General features: G+C 38.0%; 1 protein-coding gene across 1 annotated transcript; it reads left to right on the top strand.

Annotated features, from left to right (window-relative positions):
- Positions 1-4,511: 4,511 nt before the first annotated feature.
- On the top strand, positions 4,512-17,842 carry LOC101571579 (arylamine N-acetyltransferase 2). Its single transcript, XM_004648909.1, is given in 6 exon segments — positions 4,512-4,713; positions 5,832-5,899; positions 17,003-17,141; positions 17,144-17,266; positions 17,269-17,526; positions 17,529-17,842. Coding segments are annotated over 6 exon segments (1,104 nt in total).
- The last annotated feature ends 431 nt before the right edge of the window (positions 17,843-18,273 follow it).

The raw sequence follows: 18,273 nt of genomic DNA on the forward strand, positions 1-18,273 counted from the left end.
TTCAATTTTATCAGTTTGATTGACAGCCTGACAGGACTTTAGACATAAACAGATGTGGCTACTGGGCTAGTGATAATTTCTCTGTTATTGACTCTGTTTATGACCTCCTCTGTTTGCTAATCGTTGCCCTGTAAACTCGGTTCAAAGTGAAGGAATCCACGTATGTGCAGTGTGTGTCCCATACTCAAGAGAAATCAAGGCCAAGCATCCAAACCCCAGCATGTGGACATTCTTGAAAAGATTGCCTACACACGAGGAAAGTTCTCACCCTTACTCCATTAAAAACCAACAAAAATTCCAAGTCACTTGGCAGAGTTGGACTTCAGATCCTGTGGGCATCCCATCTCTGCTCGTCCCTCTCCTTAGCAATGCGTATCCTCAGACATACCGGTACTCTTGTTCTTCCTTGAACTTTGGTAAGGTTCAGCTTTGACAGCATTTCTGTATCCTTCCAGAGAGTGAAGTTCCAGAAAAAGCCCGTCCTTTCTTGCTTTATGCATGTCCACCCATCTTCTCTGTCCTAAGGTGGCATAATCAGAAAAAAATTGATCAGAATCACTCACAGTGGAGTAAGTGTAGTTACTTATATTATCACTAATTCCCTTACAAATTGCAAAATATATTGATCTACATTTTGTAGATAAGAACACTAAGATGCACAGACTCAATAAGATGCACAGACTCAATAAGCTGCCCAGAGTAAAACAGCTAGTAAATATCAGTTAGTTTATATCACTGGATTGAGTTCTTCTGTTGAAGTCCACCCCCACTCAATAATGTGTAAATTTATAAACCTAAGACCTTCAAACAGGTCAGTAACTTAATGTGAGTCCACTGGAATGGGCACCAACCCAAAAGGACTATTGCTCCTTCAAGAAGACATTTGTGAAACAAAATAAACACCAAGAATGTACGCACAAAAAAGAGAACCTGTGACAAGACAGTCTTCTACGAGCCAAGGCAAAAGGCCTGAAAGGAATCCAACTGCTGGCATCTTGATCTTGAGGTTTTGGCCTGTAGAAGTGTGACAAAAGTCAAGTACTGTTGTGTAAGCCACCCAGTCTGTTGCTATTTTGTTAAGGCAGTTTTATAGCAAATCAAACTATATGACTTGGGTTGGATTTAGGTGCTAGTAACATAGAACTGTCAGCATTGGCTTAAACGAGGGCTTTACAAGTGGAAGACCATGGGTCAAATCTAGCCAGTGCCTCTTTTGCTAAATAAAATTTTATGGGAGCATTACTGTGCCCATTTGATTATGTGCTATACATGGTTGTTTCCATTCTGTAAACACAATTTAGCAGTTATGACAAAACACAAGGGCGAAAAAACCTCGGTATTTTCTATTGCTATTATACATTTATTTCTTTTTTCTTTTGGGATGCTCAGAATGCCTTCAGGGCAGGTCTGGTTTGGCTTGAGGATGAGGGGATCGAACCACAGCATCCTGAGCCTGACTGCTTTGTTTCAGCAGGCACTTAAACATCTGAGCTAATGGGAAGGCCCCCTATACATTTATTTCACTAATTTTTTTTAATTTTTCCTGGATGATACCTTAGAGAAAAAGTTGGTGACTACTTTTGTCAGCAAATACGGGTTTACTATTTCACACCTCCATCCCCCCAACAGCTCAACATCTACGCTCTATATATTTGCACTACTATCCTCAGAAGATGGGTTGTATCTTGCATTATCAAACTACACTATATCTACTGGGCAACCTTGCATCCTATCTGAAATTTTAGAGGTTAAAGGGAAAGAGCAGGGCAGAGAAAGAGTGTCTTCTCATATGAATCACATCTAGACTTCTTAGAGGTAAGGACCTGATATCAGATAGTCACAAAGAGTTATGGCGAAGGGAAATAATGAGGTTATGGAAGTCAAACTGAATGCATTGGGGATGTGAGGACAGAAAGCACACAGGTTCTGCTGAGTGTTTAATGGCTCACTGTGCTGCCCCTGAAGCTCCATGGTAGAGAGAAAGTTGGCTGAGCCGTGTGAGGCAGAGAATGGCTTGCCAGGAAAGGGCCTCAGTTTAGTTCTGGGTGAAGGGTACAAAGGCAGGTGAAGTGAGAGCATATGCACTATAAACACACTGGGAAGACAAACAAACCAACTCAGAGTCAGAGAGAGTTGTCTTGGTGTCCCAGGGGCAGCCTGTCCTAGCAGGAACTTGCTCAGGAAACTGGGGAAGTAAAAGAATGTGTTCAGATGACACAAAGCTGTAGCACCAGTGCTGGCAAATCTAAGGAACATCAAAGGAAAGGATACTAATGAACATATGCAAAGCTCCTGTGTGGGACACTGGAAGATGAGTGTATGACGTAGTCTTGACCTCACTGCCAGCAGAATCTGATAGAGAATCCAACTTTAATCTACGTGAGGATATGGCATTTGTATTGTTTGTTGTAATGCATGTTTTATTGCATCTCCTGGCAAAGAGAACAATGGATAAATTCTGACTGATATTTCAGGAATCCTTCACAGGAGGACGACATTCAGGCTCTTAGGATTTCCGCAATCTAAGGCATCTGAAAGAAGTAGTCAAATCTAGCCCACTATACTTCCATTTCTGATGTTAATTTGTATTTTTGCAATCCAAAGAAAGGCAGCATAGGCCTAGAGGAATATAAATAAGTGCAAAATCATATTTATATTCCTGTAAAAATGCGCCTTTTCAGCAAAACCTTCTCCAAGTCTCCAAGCCAGAAATAATGTCTCCATCTTTTGTGTTTCATTTGCAATTAATATGCATAACTACATCAAAAGCTGCCCTAGAGTGTCATTTGCTTGCTGTATTTAATCTCTGATTTATTTATGATTGATTCAGTTGATCATCAATCTTAATTTTTAACTATGTATCAGTATCTAGCACTCTACTCAACTGGAAAATATAGAGATGAATACATTTTTGTTAAAAAATACACAATCAAATGTATTATACTCATATGATAGTATATTTTCAATAAAAATGGAATATCCTAATTACACCATAGATAAACTTCAAGATAATATTCTAAGTCAAAGAATCTAGACCCATGATATGATTCTATATATGTAAATGGCTAGAAAAGCTAAATCTATAGAGATCTAAAATGGTTCTGAGTAGCTTAGAGAAAGGAGAGGAAAACATCTTTTTGTCAGATGGAAATAGTCTAGAACTGTGATCACGGCACAGTTGCTTAAGTAATTTACTATTATTAAAACATACACTGAAAACAATGGATAAGTATGGTCAAAACTGCATTTTAAATTTTTATACAGTTTAGATTAGATAAATGATAGATGAAAGAGATACATGAAAGATAATAGAAGATAGATAGATAGATAGATAGATAGATAGATAGATAGATAGATAGATGATAGATAGATAGATAGATGGTAGATAAATCTAAAGAGTTAGAGATGATTGGTCAACTTAGCTCGGTTCTTACAAAAAGACAAGTTCATTCCACATTGTTAATGGTCATTTAGTTCAAACATAAAGAAAATTTTAGTAGTGAAGAAAATTGGGAAAAAAAAAACCTAAGAATTCATGAGTCTATTATGCCCTAAATATTTTAACGTTGCCTGCATCAAGCATTGTGTCTCTAAGGTGACCCGCGTATGGGGCCGTACTGAGGTGTGCTCTAAGGTAATGAACGGACAGACAGCACACACGAAACTGTCTTGTCTGAGATGTCTGAGATGTGGAAGTGAGATGTTGGAATGACCTGCGTGCCAAGCTAATTAGTACCTAGCGATTTGACCACTTAGGTCTTAGGCTGGACCTTCCCCGAAGAAGCAATGCCAAAGAGAAAGGAGTGTTACTCTCAGGTAGCTGTGAGGGCAAACAGAAAAGGAGCACAAACCTGAAAGTCACCGTAACCACAAACATTGACACTGTGTGAAACTCTGAAATTCAGGTACAACATGAAAGAAAGTCAGTAGCAAGAGTTAGTGGCCTTCGTGTGCTACCAGGCAGCCTCAGTGTAAGCCTAAGAGCAGAAGTCTGAGTTTGCAGTACAAGAGGATACAAAACTGAGGTCATGTTTGGTAAAAGCTGGTTCGAAGCAACTGGTATTGATTCATTTAAAAACTGTGAATCCTTACTGAAACAGAAAACAATGAAGCCCTTCGATCTGTCTCCTCTTCCAGCACTTCACTGGACCTAACTAAGCCATCTCCCTCACCAACAAACACCAGAACTTGTCTGAAACTTATGTGATTGTTTGGCCCGTGCCAGCTAGAATGAGTCCAAACCTTATCTGTGCCTAGCACAACGATCCCCTTCCTAGCCAGAAAAAGTCCTTGCTTCCTTCAGGGAACCATGCTGTAAGCTCTTCATCCATGTGAGTTCCTCTGTCTGGACAGTAGATAGTCTCATGCATTTGTCTTTTTCTGTCCTTGGATTTCAACTTCATACAAAGTGAAGAAGTGGCACGTTCTTACAAGTGAGCTCTGGGTCTGAAATTCACTACATTCAGGCACAGCCCACCCGGGCGTGGTGTGCCTACTGCTACAGTGACCACATGCCTGGCTCAGGCCCCGATGGCAAGACGAAGCAAACCTCCACTGATGGGAGGAACTGCTGTCAGTCCCAAGGCAAGGCCCTGCTTGGCTTTGCCCCCATCCCCACCATCTCCCCAAATGCTGAGCTTCAGACCTTGCTTGCGGTCATCTTTAGCCTTCATTCTGAGAAGAAGCCTCATGTGGACCTTGCGATGTGGAAGTGTGAGTCCCAGCAGTACTCCAGAGATCTGGGCCAGAGCAGCTCCCTGAGCAGAGCGACTTTGGGATGCCCCCGCGGTGTGGGTCCTCTAAGGAGCTCTGACCTTCATAGAGGGGAGCCAGTGTAAAGAGCTAGTAGGTTCTCTCCATGAAGACCTTGCACATCACAGAAGATTTGGGGCCAAGGTGACCATGCGAGACCCTCAATTCAGGACAAGCCGTGCTGCTCTCTGCCCTCAAGAAATTTTCTCATAATCCAGAACTCACAGCTATCTTAAATGATAGGTTCCTATTGTAGTTTCTAGCTGGTTTTATTTAAAGCAAAATATCCCATACTGAATGACCAAAATAAGAAGAATTCTTTTGCACACAGTTCCAAAAGTTAGAAGTCCAACATGAAGATGTTGGTGGGTTTGTCTTCCCCTGAGGCCTCTCTCCCTGGCCTACAGAGGTCACTTTCTTGTGGTGCCCTCATGTTTCTCCTCTTGGCCTCTGTGTTTGTGTCCTAATCTCTCCTTTTAATGATGAAGTCATACTGAACTATGACCTACTGATATTTCACAATTTTACTGTGTTTTTCCACAAAGGCCCTATTTCCAAGTACAGCACATTCTCAGGTAGAATAGATTAGCATTTTTCCATATGGATGTGCAGGGACACAATTCAGCGCCTCACTTACTACCTTCTGGCCCCCTGATTCATGATCTTTTATACAAACTGCATCCCCCCCCATTTTAACCTCCATAAATGCCTTAACTTTTCCATCATCAAATCTAAGTCCAAAATCTCATCCGAATCTCATCCAAATTAGTTGATATGAGTGAGACGAGAGGTATGATTCATTCTGAAGGAGAATTCCTCTCCAGCTGTAAACCTGTAAAGCCAGACAAGTTGGCTTCCAATATGCAGTCGTGGGAGGGCCACAAAATAGATGCCCCCATTGCAAAATGGAGAAATCATTAAGAAAGGGATCTCAAGCAACCTCACGACAAAAGTAAATTCCTGTAGACTTTGAAGTACAGAATGATCTCCTTGGCCTTTTCCCTGCCCTGCAGGCTCACTGGTGTAGAATAACCAGACTTTTGGCCCAACAGAGCACTGACCTCACCCTTAACCTCTAGGTATCAACCTGCACACCGACACCAATGAGGTATCAGGGACTAGAAAGGACTCCCCCTCTGGAGCCATGGTGAAGACCACTTTGCCCTCTTTGTCCCTGGTCTTTAGTATCATGGTGGCAGTCCTAAGTCATCGCTGGGGGTTTCCTTCCTTCCACTTGAAGAAGAAAGCATATATGAGTCAGAGAATACTATCAGCTAGCCCTGAGCTCACATTGTTTTCGTTTCCTCTTGTCCTTGAGCCTTTCAGTGCAAGCTAGCAGTACTTCTGCTGAGATGGTTGATTGGACCTATGAATAACACTCACAACTTCTTTATAATATAGTTGTACGGCCACGGAGTGTTCTTACCAGAGCAAATGTTTTCATCTTTGTCAACATAAGTCAAGAAATTAACAACTCTAATCTGGTACCTTTTCACTTCGTTTCATCATTTGTCTCTTCTCACATTATAAGAAGAAAGGAAGAAGGAGCTTTCTTCCAACACTTAGCTTGAAATATACTCAGAAAAGTAATCAAATTCATCACTCACAACTTGCCCTTCTAAAAAATGCAAGAATGCAGTTCATTCAAGTTCTTTGCCAGTAGAAGGACTGCCTTTCTTCCACGTTCTAAGCCCTGGCCCAAATCAGCTTTGTGGCCCGTATTTCCACTAATAATCTCTCTCGGGTACCTAGACTTTTTCTTATATGAACCTACTTCCAAATGCTTTCAGCCTCCACACATCTACTTTGATTATCTATCTTTCATTTTGGTTTTAGTAACATCTTGTGTTTCTCCCATCAGAGCAACCATATGATACTTAAGCTTTTGTGTCCAATTTATTTCATTTGACAATATGGCCTAAAGGGGCATATATTTTCCTACAAATTACTGAAGATTAGCATGCTTTATTAAAAGGTAATACTCCATGTGCCTAAAGAGAGTCACATGAGGAGAAGACATTCTCTCAGGCTTTCACAGAGAGCACATTGGCCAAGCAATGGCCGTGACTCATCCACATGGCTGCACTGACAAAGGTTCTACAATCTGAGGTACAGGATCTCAGGATAAATCCTGAGGGCATTTCACTGACCTTCTCAAACCAAAAAGCTACAACTCTTGTTGCATAGGTTCTGCTTTACCTTGGTCTTAACCATCCAGTAGAAAAGTATGAAGATGAAATATAGGAAGTAAAGCCATGTTGTTATGTTGAGCTGTGGGGGACTCACGTCAATAATTTCTGACATTGCCAATTAAACAGAAGACCCAATGCTATTATGGGCTTCTGTACTCTTTTAGAATATTTTGCTGAGTTTACACACCTATAATATTCAACAACGGAACTTAAAAAAAATTGGGGTATAACTATGAATGTCCATTTTGTATCTGTGTATTCAAAGTGGTTGGGATAGATATATAGTTGCATTCTCTTAATGAATAGAATGATTTTTTCTAATGGTGTTTGTAAGTAGGATCACAAGTCTGCATCTTGTACAGCAATTAACCACTAAGAAGAATATATGCAGTGTATTATTTGTCGAAACTGTACTTTCGATTTGATTTGAAACTGTCTCATTGCTATATGTTTATCAATAAAACTTTGAAAAGAAAAAAAAATGAAACAAAAAAATAAAAAAAAAGGTAATACTCCAGTTTGTATAAATACTACATTTCTTTAACCATGTATCTATTTATGGACATATAGTGTGCTTCCAAGATTTACCTATTGTAATAGGTAAGATTTTATGTATTTAATTTTTTTCATACTATTACAAATGGTATTTTTTTCTAATTTATTCTTCACTGAATTCATTATTGGTGTACATTCTTTTATTTATGTATGCAGGTTTTATGTCCTGTTACATTGCTAGATTTGGTTATTAATTATAGGAGTCTTTTAGCGAATTGTTGGGGGTATTCCATATAGAAAATCATGTCATCTGCATATCATAATAATTTGAATTCCTTTTTTCCCATAGTGGTCGTTTTCATTTCTTTCTCTTCTTGATTGTTCTAGCTAATATTGCAAATACTCTGTTGAACTGGAGTGGTGATAATAGACATCAATGTGTATTTGCTGATTTTTTTTTCACCAGGGATTAAACTCAAGATCTTCTGCTTGCCAGGAAAGCACTTATGCCACTGAGATACAACTCCAGCCCCTAGCTGCTGATTTTTGAGTAAAAGCTTTCAGTTTTTCTCATTTGATGTGATGTTGGCATAGATTTCTCATAAATGGTTTTTATCAGCTTGAGATAAGATCTTTGTATACCTATTTTCCTCAGAGCTTTTCTTTTAATTTTGTATTAATTTGGTACAGGGTCTCAATAAGCACTTCATACTGATCCTCATGTCTCAGTCTCCCCAGCACTGGGATTACAGGCATGTGCCACCATGCCCAGTTTCAGTGGGCAGCTGGGTGCAGGGTTGGCATGGCATGTGGTACTGGGATTGAACCTGGGTCCTTGAGCTTGCCAGGCAGGTGTTTAGACAATCGAGCTAGCTCCTCAGCCCCTCAGAGTTATTTTTATCATGAATATGTATTGAGTTTTGCTGAAGATTTTCCTTTATCTATTGAAATGATAATAAGGTTTTTGTTCTTGCCTCTGCTTATGAGATATATTACACTTAACGATTTGCATATGTTGACCAATCTTGCATTCCTGGGATGAAGCCTACTTGGTTATGATACATAATCTTTTTCATTATTTGTTGTGTTCTGTTTGCCAGTATTTTGTTGAGTATTTTTGCACTGATGTTCTTAAAGGCATTGGCCTGTAGATCTTTCTCAGATCCTTGCTGACTTTGCAATTAGGGCAATGCTAATTTCCCAGAATAAATTTTAGCATACTGCTTCCCTTTCAGTTTCATTAAAGATTGTGAAGAGTATTGGTCTTCAGTATTTCCTGAAGTTCTAGTAGAATTCAGCAATAAATCCATCAGGACCTAGGTTTTTCTTATTTGGTATATTATGTGTGTGTGTGTGTGTGTGTGTGTGTGTGTGTGTGTGTGTGTGTGTGTGTTTAACTGCTTCAAATTTACAACCTGTTGTTGGAATATTTGGTTTTTGGTAACTCATGTGTACCTAGGAAATCACCACAGGTTTCACTGCTAAAATACTTACTAATATGCTTCTGGATTTCAGCAGTGTTGCTTCTGGTTTCATCTTTTCTATTTCTAATTGCAGTGATTTGGGTCTCTCCTTTTTTTTTTTTTTTTTTTTTTTTTTTTTTTTTTTTTTTTTTTTTTTTTTTTTTGCTAAAATAGGCTAAGGATTACCCATCTTTGTACAAATGTGTATGTTACTGTTGTTGCCATGGACTGTTTTGTTTATTCCTTACAGGAACCAGGAATTGAATTTGTTGATTCTCTGTGTTATAGTTTTGGTCTCCATTTTATTTATTTCTTCTGTGATCTTTGTAAGTTCCTTTCTTGTAATAGCTTTGGATTTCGATTTGTTTGGTTTGTCTAAGACCTTGAAGTCCATCATTAGGTTACTTATTTGGGCTCACTCTGTTTTTTCTGATGTGGGCATTCACATTATAATCTTATTCTTAGGATTTTTTTCACTGTGTCCATAAGTTCTGGTATATTGTATGGGCATTATTATTCAACTTTAGAAATGATTTTATTTCCTGCTTCAGTTCTTCAGTTACCCATTAATTATTCAAGAGGGTAATGTTTAATTTCAATGATATGCATAATTTCTACAGCATTTTGCCATTGAGTTCTTGTTTCATTGCACTGTGATCTGATACTCTGCATAGTATAAATTCAATTATTTGCATTCATTTAGGGATGCTTTATGGGTCAGGATGTGGCCCAGAGATAGTTCTATATGCTGCTAAGAATAATATGGATTTTATTATCATTGGGTAAAGCATTGTGTACATGTACATTAAGTCTATTTGTTATGTTTTATTTAGTACTGATATTTATTTGGTGATTTTTGTTTAGTTAATCTATATCTGTGTGACAGTGAGATATTGAGGTCCTACACTATAACTTTGCTTACTCTTATTTGACCTTCTATGTCCAGTAGTATTTGTTTTATGATGTTGAGTGCATCGTGGGTATACATATTACATATTATAATTTATACATATTAATTAATATATAAAAAATTAATATATACATATATAAATAATTGCTGCATGGTCCTGTTGATCTGTTACTTTAAAAATATGAAGCAATATAATTTTGATCAGCTATGGCTTACTCCATTTTGCCTAAAAAATAGGATAGCTACTCCTATTTATTTTCAAGATCCCATTGAACAGAATTTTGTTTTCCATCATTTGATTTTTAAGGTAGGAATTTCTTTTTTGATTTAAACATATTTCATGTACAGAGTATGCTATACCATTTCTTTATGCTTCTTGATTCGTTGTGCCAATCTGTGTCTTCCAATTGGGTGAATTAGACCACTTAGGTTGAAAAATATTGCTGAAAAGTATCGACTTATTCCTGTCATTGCATAATGTTCCTGCTGCTGATCTCTTTTACTTCCCTTCTACTTGGACGTTCACCTGGTGCGTTCACTCCATTGGACCTTTCATATGGTCTTTGTTTCAGCATCTGAATCTTCACTCATCTACAGCTCACTTTTGACTGTGGTTTCTGGTGTGAGGGCTGCAATTTAGAATGCAGACTTGTTAATAGTGACTCTTCCTTTTCACATGAAGGTCACCGTAAGAAAGTAGAGATAAAAGCCAGCACTGGAATGGAGAATCATTTGACAGAAGGGTGGCTTACTTTGCAGAGTGAAGAGTATATGCAGCAGTAGAACAGGTAGAAAATACTGGTGAGGGCCAGTATCCTAGGAGACATGGAGAGGAGGCCCTGCCTGAGAGACAAGGATGAAAGTTGTAAAGATAGGAAAAGAATCAATCAAGGTACCTTATTGGCAGGTTAACTATGAAAAAGAAAGCAGAGTCATAGCAGGCAACACAGAGAGGCCAAGTCCTCTCTTTCTTGCCTGAGTTGCTGACCTTAGTTGTTGCCCACACATGCACAGGCCACAAGAAAGCCTTATGAAGACAGCCCCAGAGTAGGGAGTGGGGATCTGCAGCAATGGGCTGTAAAATGGGTGCCAAAAGCATCACATGAGTCCGGGCATGAAGACAGATTTTATAATATAGTGTGGAGGATGCATCTAAGACACAGAGATGAATAGACCCCCCCTCCTGGTCATTAATGTAGATGCAAAATAAGCAGAATGAAACCATATGAGACATTTCCCACCCTGACCACATGCACGACAGGTAAGCTGCTAAACAGGAATGAAGATGACAATGTGACAGACTGTTCCTAACAAAGACTCCATCTTGTTTCATCTCTGTTTATGGCCTCATTCTGTGCCAGGGGACATACACTGCATTCCTGTGATGGTGCTTGTTTTTCCACACTGATTCCTGGAACACACTGTTGACCACAAATCTGATCAGAGAATGGAATGTCCTGTCCTCAAAATTAAAGATGTTGTACTGACATAAGGATATCCACACCTAATGTGGGGCCAGACTGTCTAACTCAGCCTGCTGGATGCACACCGATTTCTGCACACAGCCCCACATCTGATCTTCATTCAGTATCACTCACCTGTCCCCCAGAAAGGGAAGAGGACCTTGAGATATTAGTCCTCCTCCATCTAGGTTCTTGATGCCCTCCTTAAACATGATTTCCTTTTCCCCTATATTTAGCTTTTGGCTACTGGTCTTCTATAGAAGAGAAAGAAAGGAAGAAGGAAAAACTATGCAGAGACACTAAGGACTGATATTAAACAATTAGTTCTATGTATCAGTACCCTCTCAATGTTCAAACATTTGATTTGATTGGCCTTTTTGATTCGTATCACCTAGGAACAAATCACAACAATCAGTGTAACTGTTGGATATTCAGCCCAACAAGACAACAGAGATTTATGTTGTCTGGAAATTGTCCCAATCAATATTTGTTACAGTTCTGTTACACAGTTCCCCAAAATCAACACCAAGGCGACCTACGTGAGATTACCCAATAGCAGACAGTTGGACCAAGCTCCACATCACATGATGTCATGAAAGTCCAAAAAAAAAAAACCTCCACCTGTGACCATCCTTATGACAGCACAATTTCTTTTAATCTCAAGGACTGGACATTCCAATTTCTGATCATAATTTTTTCCACCTCTGCCAGATGGTTGAGGAATTTGCTTTATTTGGACTCTCAAAACTTTAACAAGAATATATTCCAGTGTAAAGCATATTGGATAAAACTTCCAAGAATTTTATCTTTTATGTTTTTCTGATTTAATTTCTGCTTCACCACAGGAATATACTTGCTTTATCTTTTTTTCCATAATTTTATTGAGAAACAAATAGCAATGAGACAGTTTCAAACCAAATTGGTAGGACAGTTTCAATTATTAACACATTGCATACATTCTTCCTAGTGGTTAATTGCTGTACAAGATGCGGACTTGATATCCTATTTACAAACACCATTAGAACAAATCCCTCTATTCATTAAGAGAATGTAACTATATATCTATCCTAACTGCTTTGAATACACAGATACAAAATGGACATTCATCTGTATCCCCTTTTTTGTTAAGTTTCATCATTTAAATATTATAGGTGTGTAAACTCAGCAAAATATTCTAAAAGAGTTCAGTAGTCCATAAGAGTATTGGGTCTTCCACTTCACTGGCAATGTCGGAAATTATTGACCTGAGTCTCCTAAAGTTCAACATAACAGCATGGCTTTACTTCTTATACTTCTTTTTTATACTTTTCTGCTGGATGGCTAAGACCAAGGTAAAGCAGGACCTATGCAACAAGAGTTGTAGCTTTTGGGTCTGATAAGGTCAGTGAAATCTCCTCAGGATTTATCCTGAGATCCTGTACCTCAGATTATAGAACATTTGTCAGTGTCAACCATGTGGATAAGTCACGGCCATTGCTTGGCCAATGTGCTCTCTGTGAAAGCCTGAGACAATGTTTTCCCTCCATGTGACCCTCCTTAGGCACACTCTACATCATCGATCACTTTCCACTTTGGCCCCATAATCTCTTTGATCAGAAAATTTGAGACACTACTGAGTTACATGACATTACAGTATAAGTTCTCATATGTCCTGAGTCTTAATTGACCTTGGAAAGCTAGGGCCAAAATGTTGGCTTTTCTTGTGGCCCTCCTGTTTCTCTAATTTTGGTCTGCATACTTAGGTTGTTAACCATCCAGAAGAGAAGTCTATTGTTATTACCATACAACCTAGGCTGTTAAGTTTAACCTCACTATCTGTCTGAATATCAAACATCTTAGACATAACATGGAGCAGGTATTTTTCATCAAGTATTGATATGTTGAACTTTAATTCCCTATAGAATATGATGAAAAACTTTTAAAAATTAGAATATATTTTTAAAAATAGGCATAAAGAATTATATATTTCTTATGTTTACACATAAGACCAAAAATCTAACCATATACAACCTTGAAGCAGGACAGTCCCACCATATTCCTTTTCCTGTCTCTTGCTTTCATTCACCACCCCCTTCTTTTTGAACAACCATCTACCCTAGAGACAGCATAGAAGCAACTGTCATGTCATGACAAGCAGCCCGTATTCAGAAGACCAGAATGACAGGCACTCCAAACATGAAACTACTATTACAGATTACCTTCTTCAGTGCAGTTGCTTAGTTCACAGGTATCAGTATATATAGTTAGTCAGGGTGAGAATCTTTCCAATTAACTGCTGGATTCAAAAATCTTCTGGTGATTCTCAGGATTATTGCCTTGCCCATTTACTACATATAACTGTATGGCTTCACATTGTCATGTTTCCTAGCTCTTCTCCTTTCCCTCTTTTGATTAGTTAGTCCTCGAGATCCTGCTTTCCTTTTACTTGTTGTTGTTTTTTTTTTTTTAAACATTTATTTATTGTGTGTGTGTGTGTGTGTGTGTGTGTGTGTGGCCAGCTCAGCCCACCAGGGGGCGGGCCTGGCTGGCATGTGGTGCTGGGGGATTGAACTGCGGTCCCTGTGCTTTCCCAAGCTTGTTCCAAGTAGGTGCTTTAGACCACTGAGCCATCTCACCAGCCCCTTTCCTTTTACTTGTATTATACCTTTCTATTTGTATTTCTTCTTTTGAGTTCTTATATTAGGGAAAATATATGATATTTATACATGTGTGTCTGGTTTATTTCACTTATGAGTATATGTTCAAGTGGCATCCACTTCAATATAAAGGCTTTGAGTTTATCATTCTTTATAGCTGAGTAATACTTTTCTTTATCTTATGAACATTTTCTAACAGATTTTTAAAATTCTCTTCTTCAGACACAAGTGAACTGTCATTGTCTGCTGTCTAGACTCATTACCCGCCAGGTTACTTTCTGATTTCATTTTCCTTTCATTAGCGTTCACTATGAATATCAAGTTTTTCTTATCATATTTCATGTGATAGTATGAAATATACATTTTTCTATCACTCATTGTGCATTTGTTCTACTTGATTCATGAGTCACATTATTTTCTCGCTGTATTCTTTAGCTCTTTGACTTTGAGTTCATTTTATATGCTCTGCCCTGTCAATTTCTTATGAAGAACTATCTATTCAAATTATTTCTCTTCCACATTCTTACACTGGGAAGACAATAAATATGAGGTTTACATAGGTCGGTCTGATTTATTTCACTTATAAGTATAACTTCTAGTTTCATGCATTTGCCTATAAAAGTCTTTAGTTTATCTTTCTTTATAGCTGAAAAGTATCCCATTGTGTAAAAATACCATATATTTTTAAGCTAATTCTCACCTGATGGGCATTTAGGTTGTTTCCAATATTTAGCTGTGACAAATTGTGTTACTGTAAACAGGGATGCATATATATCACAGTAATATGATGTTTTCAGTCTTTTGGAAAAATACCCAGAAGGGAAATTGCTGGGATGAATGGGACCTCTAATCCTAGTATTTTGCAAAAGAGCAATGAAATCTAAAAGTTGCAATAGAAATTATGAAAGGGATAGAAACTTCCCAAAAGGAAAAACAACTGGGATGAGGGTAAAGAGAAAGGAAAGAAAAAAGAAAAGAAAAGGAAAATATATATATATATATATATATATATATCATAGGTAAAATACACTGCTAACTCCTATTTGTTTATTGAAAGAAAAAAACCAGTGCTAAAGTTTTTTTACCATTTTTTCATGCTTATATCCAGTAATCTAAATAACTACTTTGAAAATAACAATATCCAATACAGCAACCACTATTGAATTCTTATCATCTTGGTTTTTGAAATTCTGCATTCTTTCTAATGTTGATTGAAATTTTATTCTCTTCAAAATAAAACAAAAAACTTTTTAAGAAATTTAAATGCCAAAAAATTCATCTTGTTAAACTGATTGTCATAGTAAGAAAATAATTTTTGCATGTTCTGTAGCATCTTCTAATCCCAGTCTCTAGTATTTCCTGTGTCTTGTCTTCCTGTACAGATATGCATACCTGTGTCTCCCCTGTTCTTTCTTCTCGAACCTAGTGTATCTGGCAAAGGTTCTGCTGTGGCAGTGCCTTGGGCTTCTTGATCTCTGTGGGGCACATGATGAAATGACAATGACGGGAGACACTGAGGAAGGTTTCCCTGTGTGTAAGTGGTGACATCTGAGATTAAGATCATAGTTTTGATTTTTCTATTCTATTCCCCTGCTGTGACTGTGCTTGTGCTCAAGGAAGACCAGGTATCACCACCACCTACTTTCCTTTGCTGTGTCAGGTATGTATACTCGTAGCAATCAGGAGTACCAACCACGCAGTACACTCATGCTCTATATGATCTATAAAGATTCTTCATAATCTGTGATTTACTAAACTACATTTGTTTTCAAGAAATGCAAGTTTGGGGCTAGGAAGATAGCTCAAGGGCACAAGCACCCGCCTGGCAAGCTCAAGGTCCCAAGTTCAATCCCCAATATGAGAAAAAAAAGGGGGGGGGAGTTTTATATATTTTAAACTATCTTTTCTGCTATTTCTAGCATTTGCCCCATGAACAAACTTCCTCATGTTTTGGAATTTAAATTGACACTCAAACTACATTCAGCTAAGATGGTTACAAATGCTTCCTGTGCATGCTCGGTGGGCTTCAGTAGGGGGCTCGCTCAGTCTCCTTTCAGAGGTCTGCCCTATGAATGATCAGGCTGAGTACACTCCCTTCCAGCCAAAGTCTCGACAGGTGAAAGTTTAGGTAGCATCTTACAAAATCCAACTGCATTGAATTTGAAAGGGTATCGTAGGTGTCTTTTTTTTTCATGGAGGGTAGTGTCATTGTTCTTGGGTTTTTTTTTTTTTTTTTTTTTCTTTTTCTTGAAGTTATGTGACACTTAAAAGCAGCATGGGCTTCGTTAAGGTCCTTTCCCATAATTCCCTTTGTTTTCATTATTAGTGCTTTTTTTTTCTCTAGCAAATTCTTTCTAGTAGCTTTTGATTGACATCTTATGACCTTCTGGTTCCTTACACAACACATCATTTTCCCAGTGAAGTCTCACTGATCTATTTGAATCACATGGCAGTCATGACCGATCACTGGTCCTCGACACAACTGTTTTCATTGTTCTTTTCTACTTCATATGATCATCCAGAAAAATGACTTTGAGTGTGGTAAATGCTGGCAGTTATAACCATCTGCCTGCCTCTCTGCTACTTAGATATTTTGCTTCATTTTCGGTAAGTTCAAAAGGCTAGTGTCATAAGGACACTGTGACCGATCTGATCTGATTGCAATCTGTGCATTTTCCCTTCAATCTGCTGCCATTGTGAAAATGTGTGTTCCTAGAAATGTCCTGAGCTCTCCAGGCAGCGTCCAACATAGAGCTCTTTGAATTTGTTTCTTCTGCTTGGAACAATCTCTCCTGCACTTATCCCCAGGATTCATTGCGCAGCATCCAGGAAGTCTCATAAGGCTTTCCTTAACAGAATTGAAACTGAAACACTGTGCATTTGCTGTCCTCCTTTCTGAGTTATTTTTCCCTGGGCAAAAGCACAACCTCACATTCCTCATTGTTTACAAATATAAATCAATTCATATATTTTATTACAGATATTTATAAACAGTGTTTGTATTTACATATTTAAAATGCATTCTAGATAAACGAAAACCCAAGAGTACATTTAATAATATTTCTGTTTCGGTTTGTTCGCCTTGTCTCAGGAGACCACAGAGATTGAAGAATGTTTTGAAGGAATAGGTTATAAGAACTTGAAGAGCAAACTGTACCTGGAAACAGTAGCTGATGTATTTCAGCAGCACATCAGAGCTGTTCCTGTTGAGAACCTTAGCATGCACTGAGGAGGATGCAGGGATTGCATGTAAAGACTCTTTTGAATCAAATTGGGAGAAAGAACTGAGGTGGCTGGTGTCTCCAGGTACATCATGGTCTATACAGAACTCTGACCACAATGAAATTGGAGAGCACATTTTTGGAGGACACTTCCGCAACTCTTCAGTCGATAATTATAGCAGTGGTGTGATCCACCTTCTGGTACACATGACACTCAATGGCAGAAGCTACGTTGCTGACGCTGGGTTTGGATGCTTCTACCAGTTCTGGGAGCCTCTGGAGTTAATTTCTGGGAAGGATCAGCCTCAAGTGCCTGACATTTTTTACTTAACAGAAGAAAATGAAACCTTGTACCTGAACCACATCAGAGGAGAACAGTACACTTCAAACCAGAATGTCTTCATTCTGATCATCTGGAAATGAAGTATCAGAAAACCTATCCCTTTACTCTTAAACCTTAAACAATTGAAGATATTGAGTCCATGAACGCACACCTTCAGAAACCCCCAACAGCAGTGTCTAAAAATAAATCAGTGTGTTCCATGCAGACGCTAGAAGGGAGATTCAGTTATAAGCAAAACATAGAACTTGTATAATTTAAAATCCTGGAGGACAAAGAAATAGAAGAAGTATTGAGAACAATATTTGGCATTTCATTGGAGAGAAAACTTGTGCCAAAATATGGTAATCTCTTGTCTAAGCTCTATTAATACAAATCTTTCTTCTTATTGGACTAAGAGAAAGTAACTATATCTCTATCTTAACTATTTTGTATATACAGATATATATTTTTCTTTTTGTTTTTCTTTATTTTTCTCCACTACATGTCTGCATCTTATACTCTGAATAACTACTACAAAGACAACAATATGCAATACATTAATTATTGTAACTGTCCTACTAACCTGTCTTGAAACTGTCTTATTGCTATTTCTTTCTCATTAAAATTAATAAAAAATACACAAATAATATAGCATTCTAAAATATTCTATCTAGATAAGCAGCAAAAATGGTCTTCAATGTAATACAGGTAGTTAAACACTTTATCATACAAATTTCAAACATATGCAAAGTATGATTAAAGAAGAAAAAGTGATTATATATTAAACATTCAGATTGCTGATAATTAACTGATGATTTA

The sequence above is a fragment of the Octodon degus genome, unplaced genomic scaffold, assembly GCF_000260255.1.
Source record: "Octodon degus isolate 3935 unplaced genomic scaffold, OctDeg1.0 scaffold00036, whole genome shotgun sequence".
Taxonomy (NCBI): Eukaryota; Metazoa; Chordata; class Mammalia; order Rodentia; family Octodontidae; genus Octodon; species Octodon degus.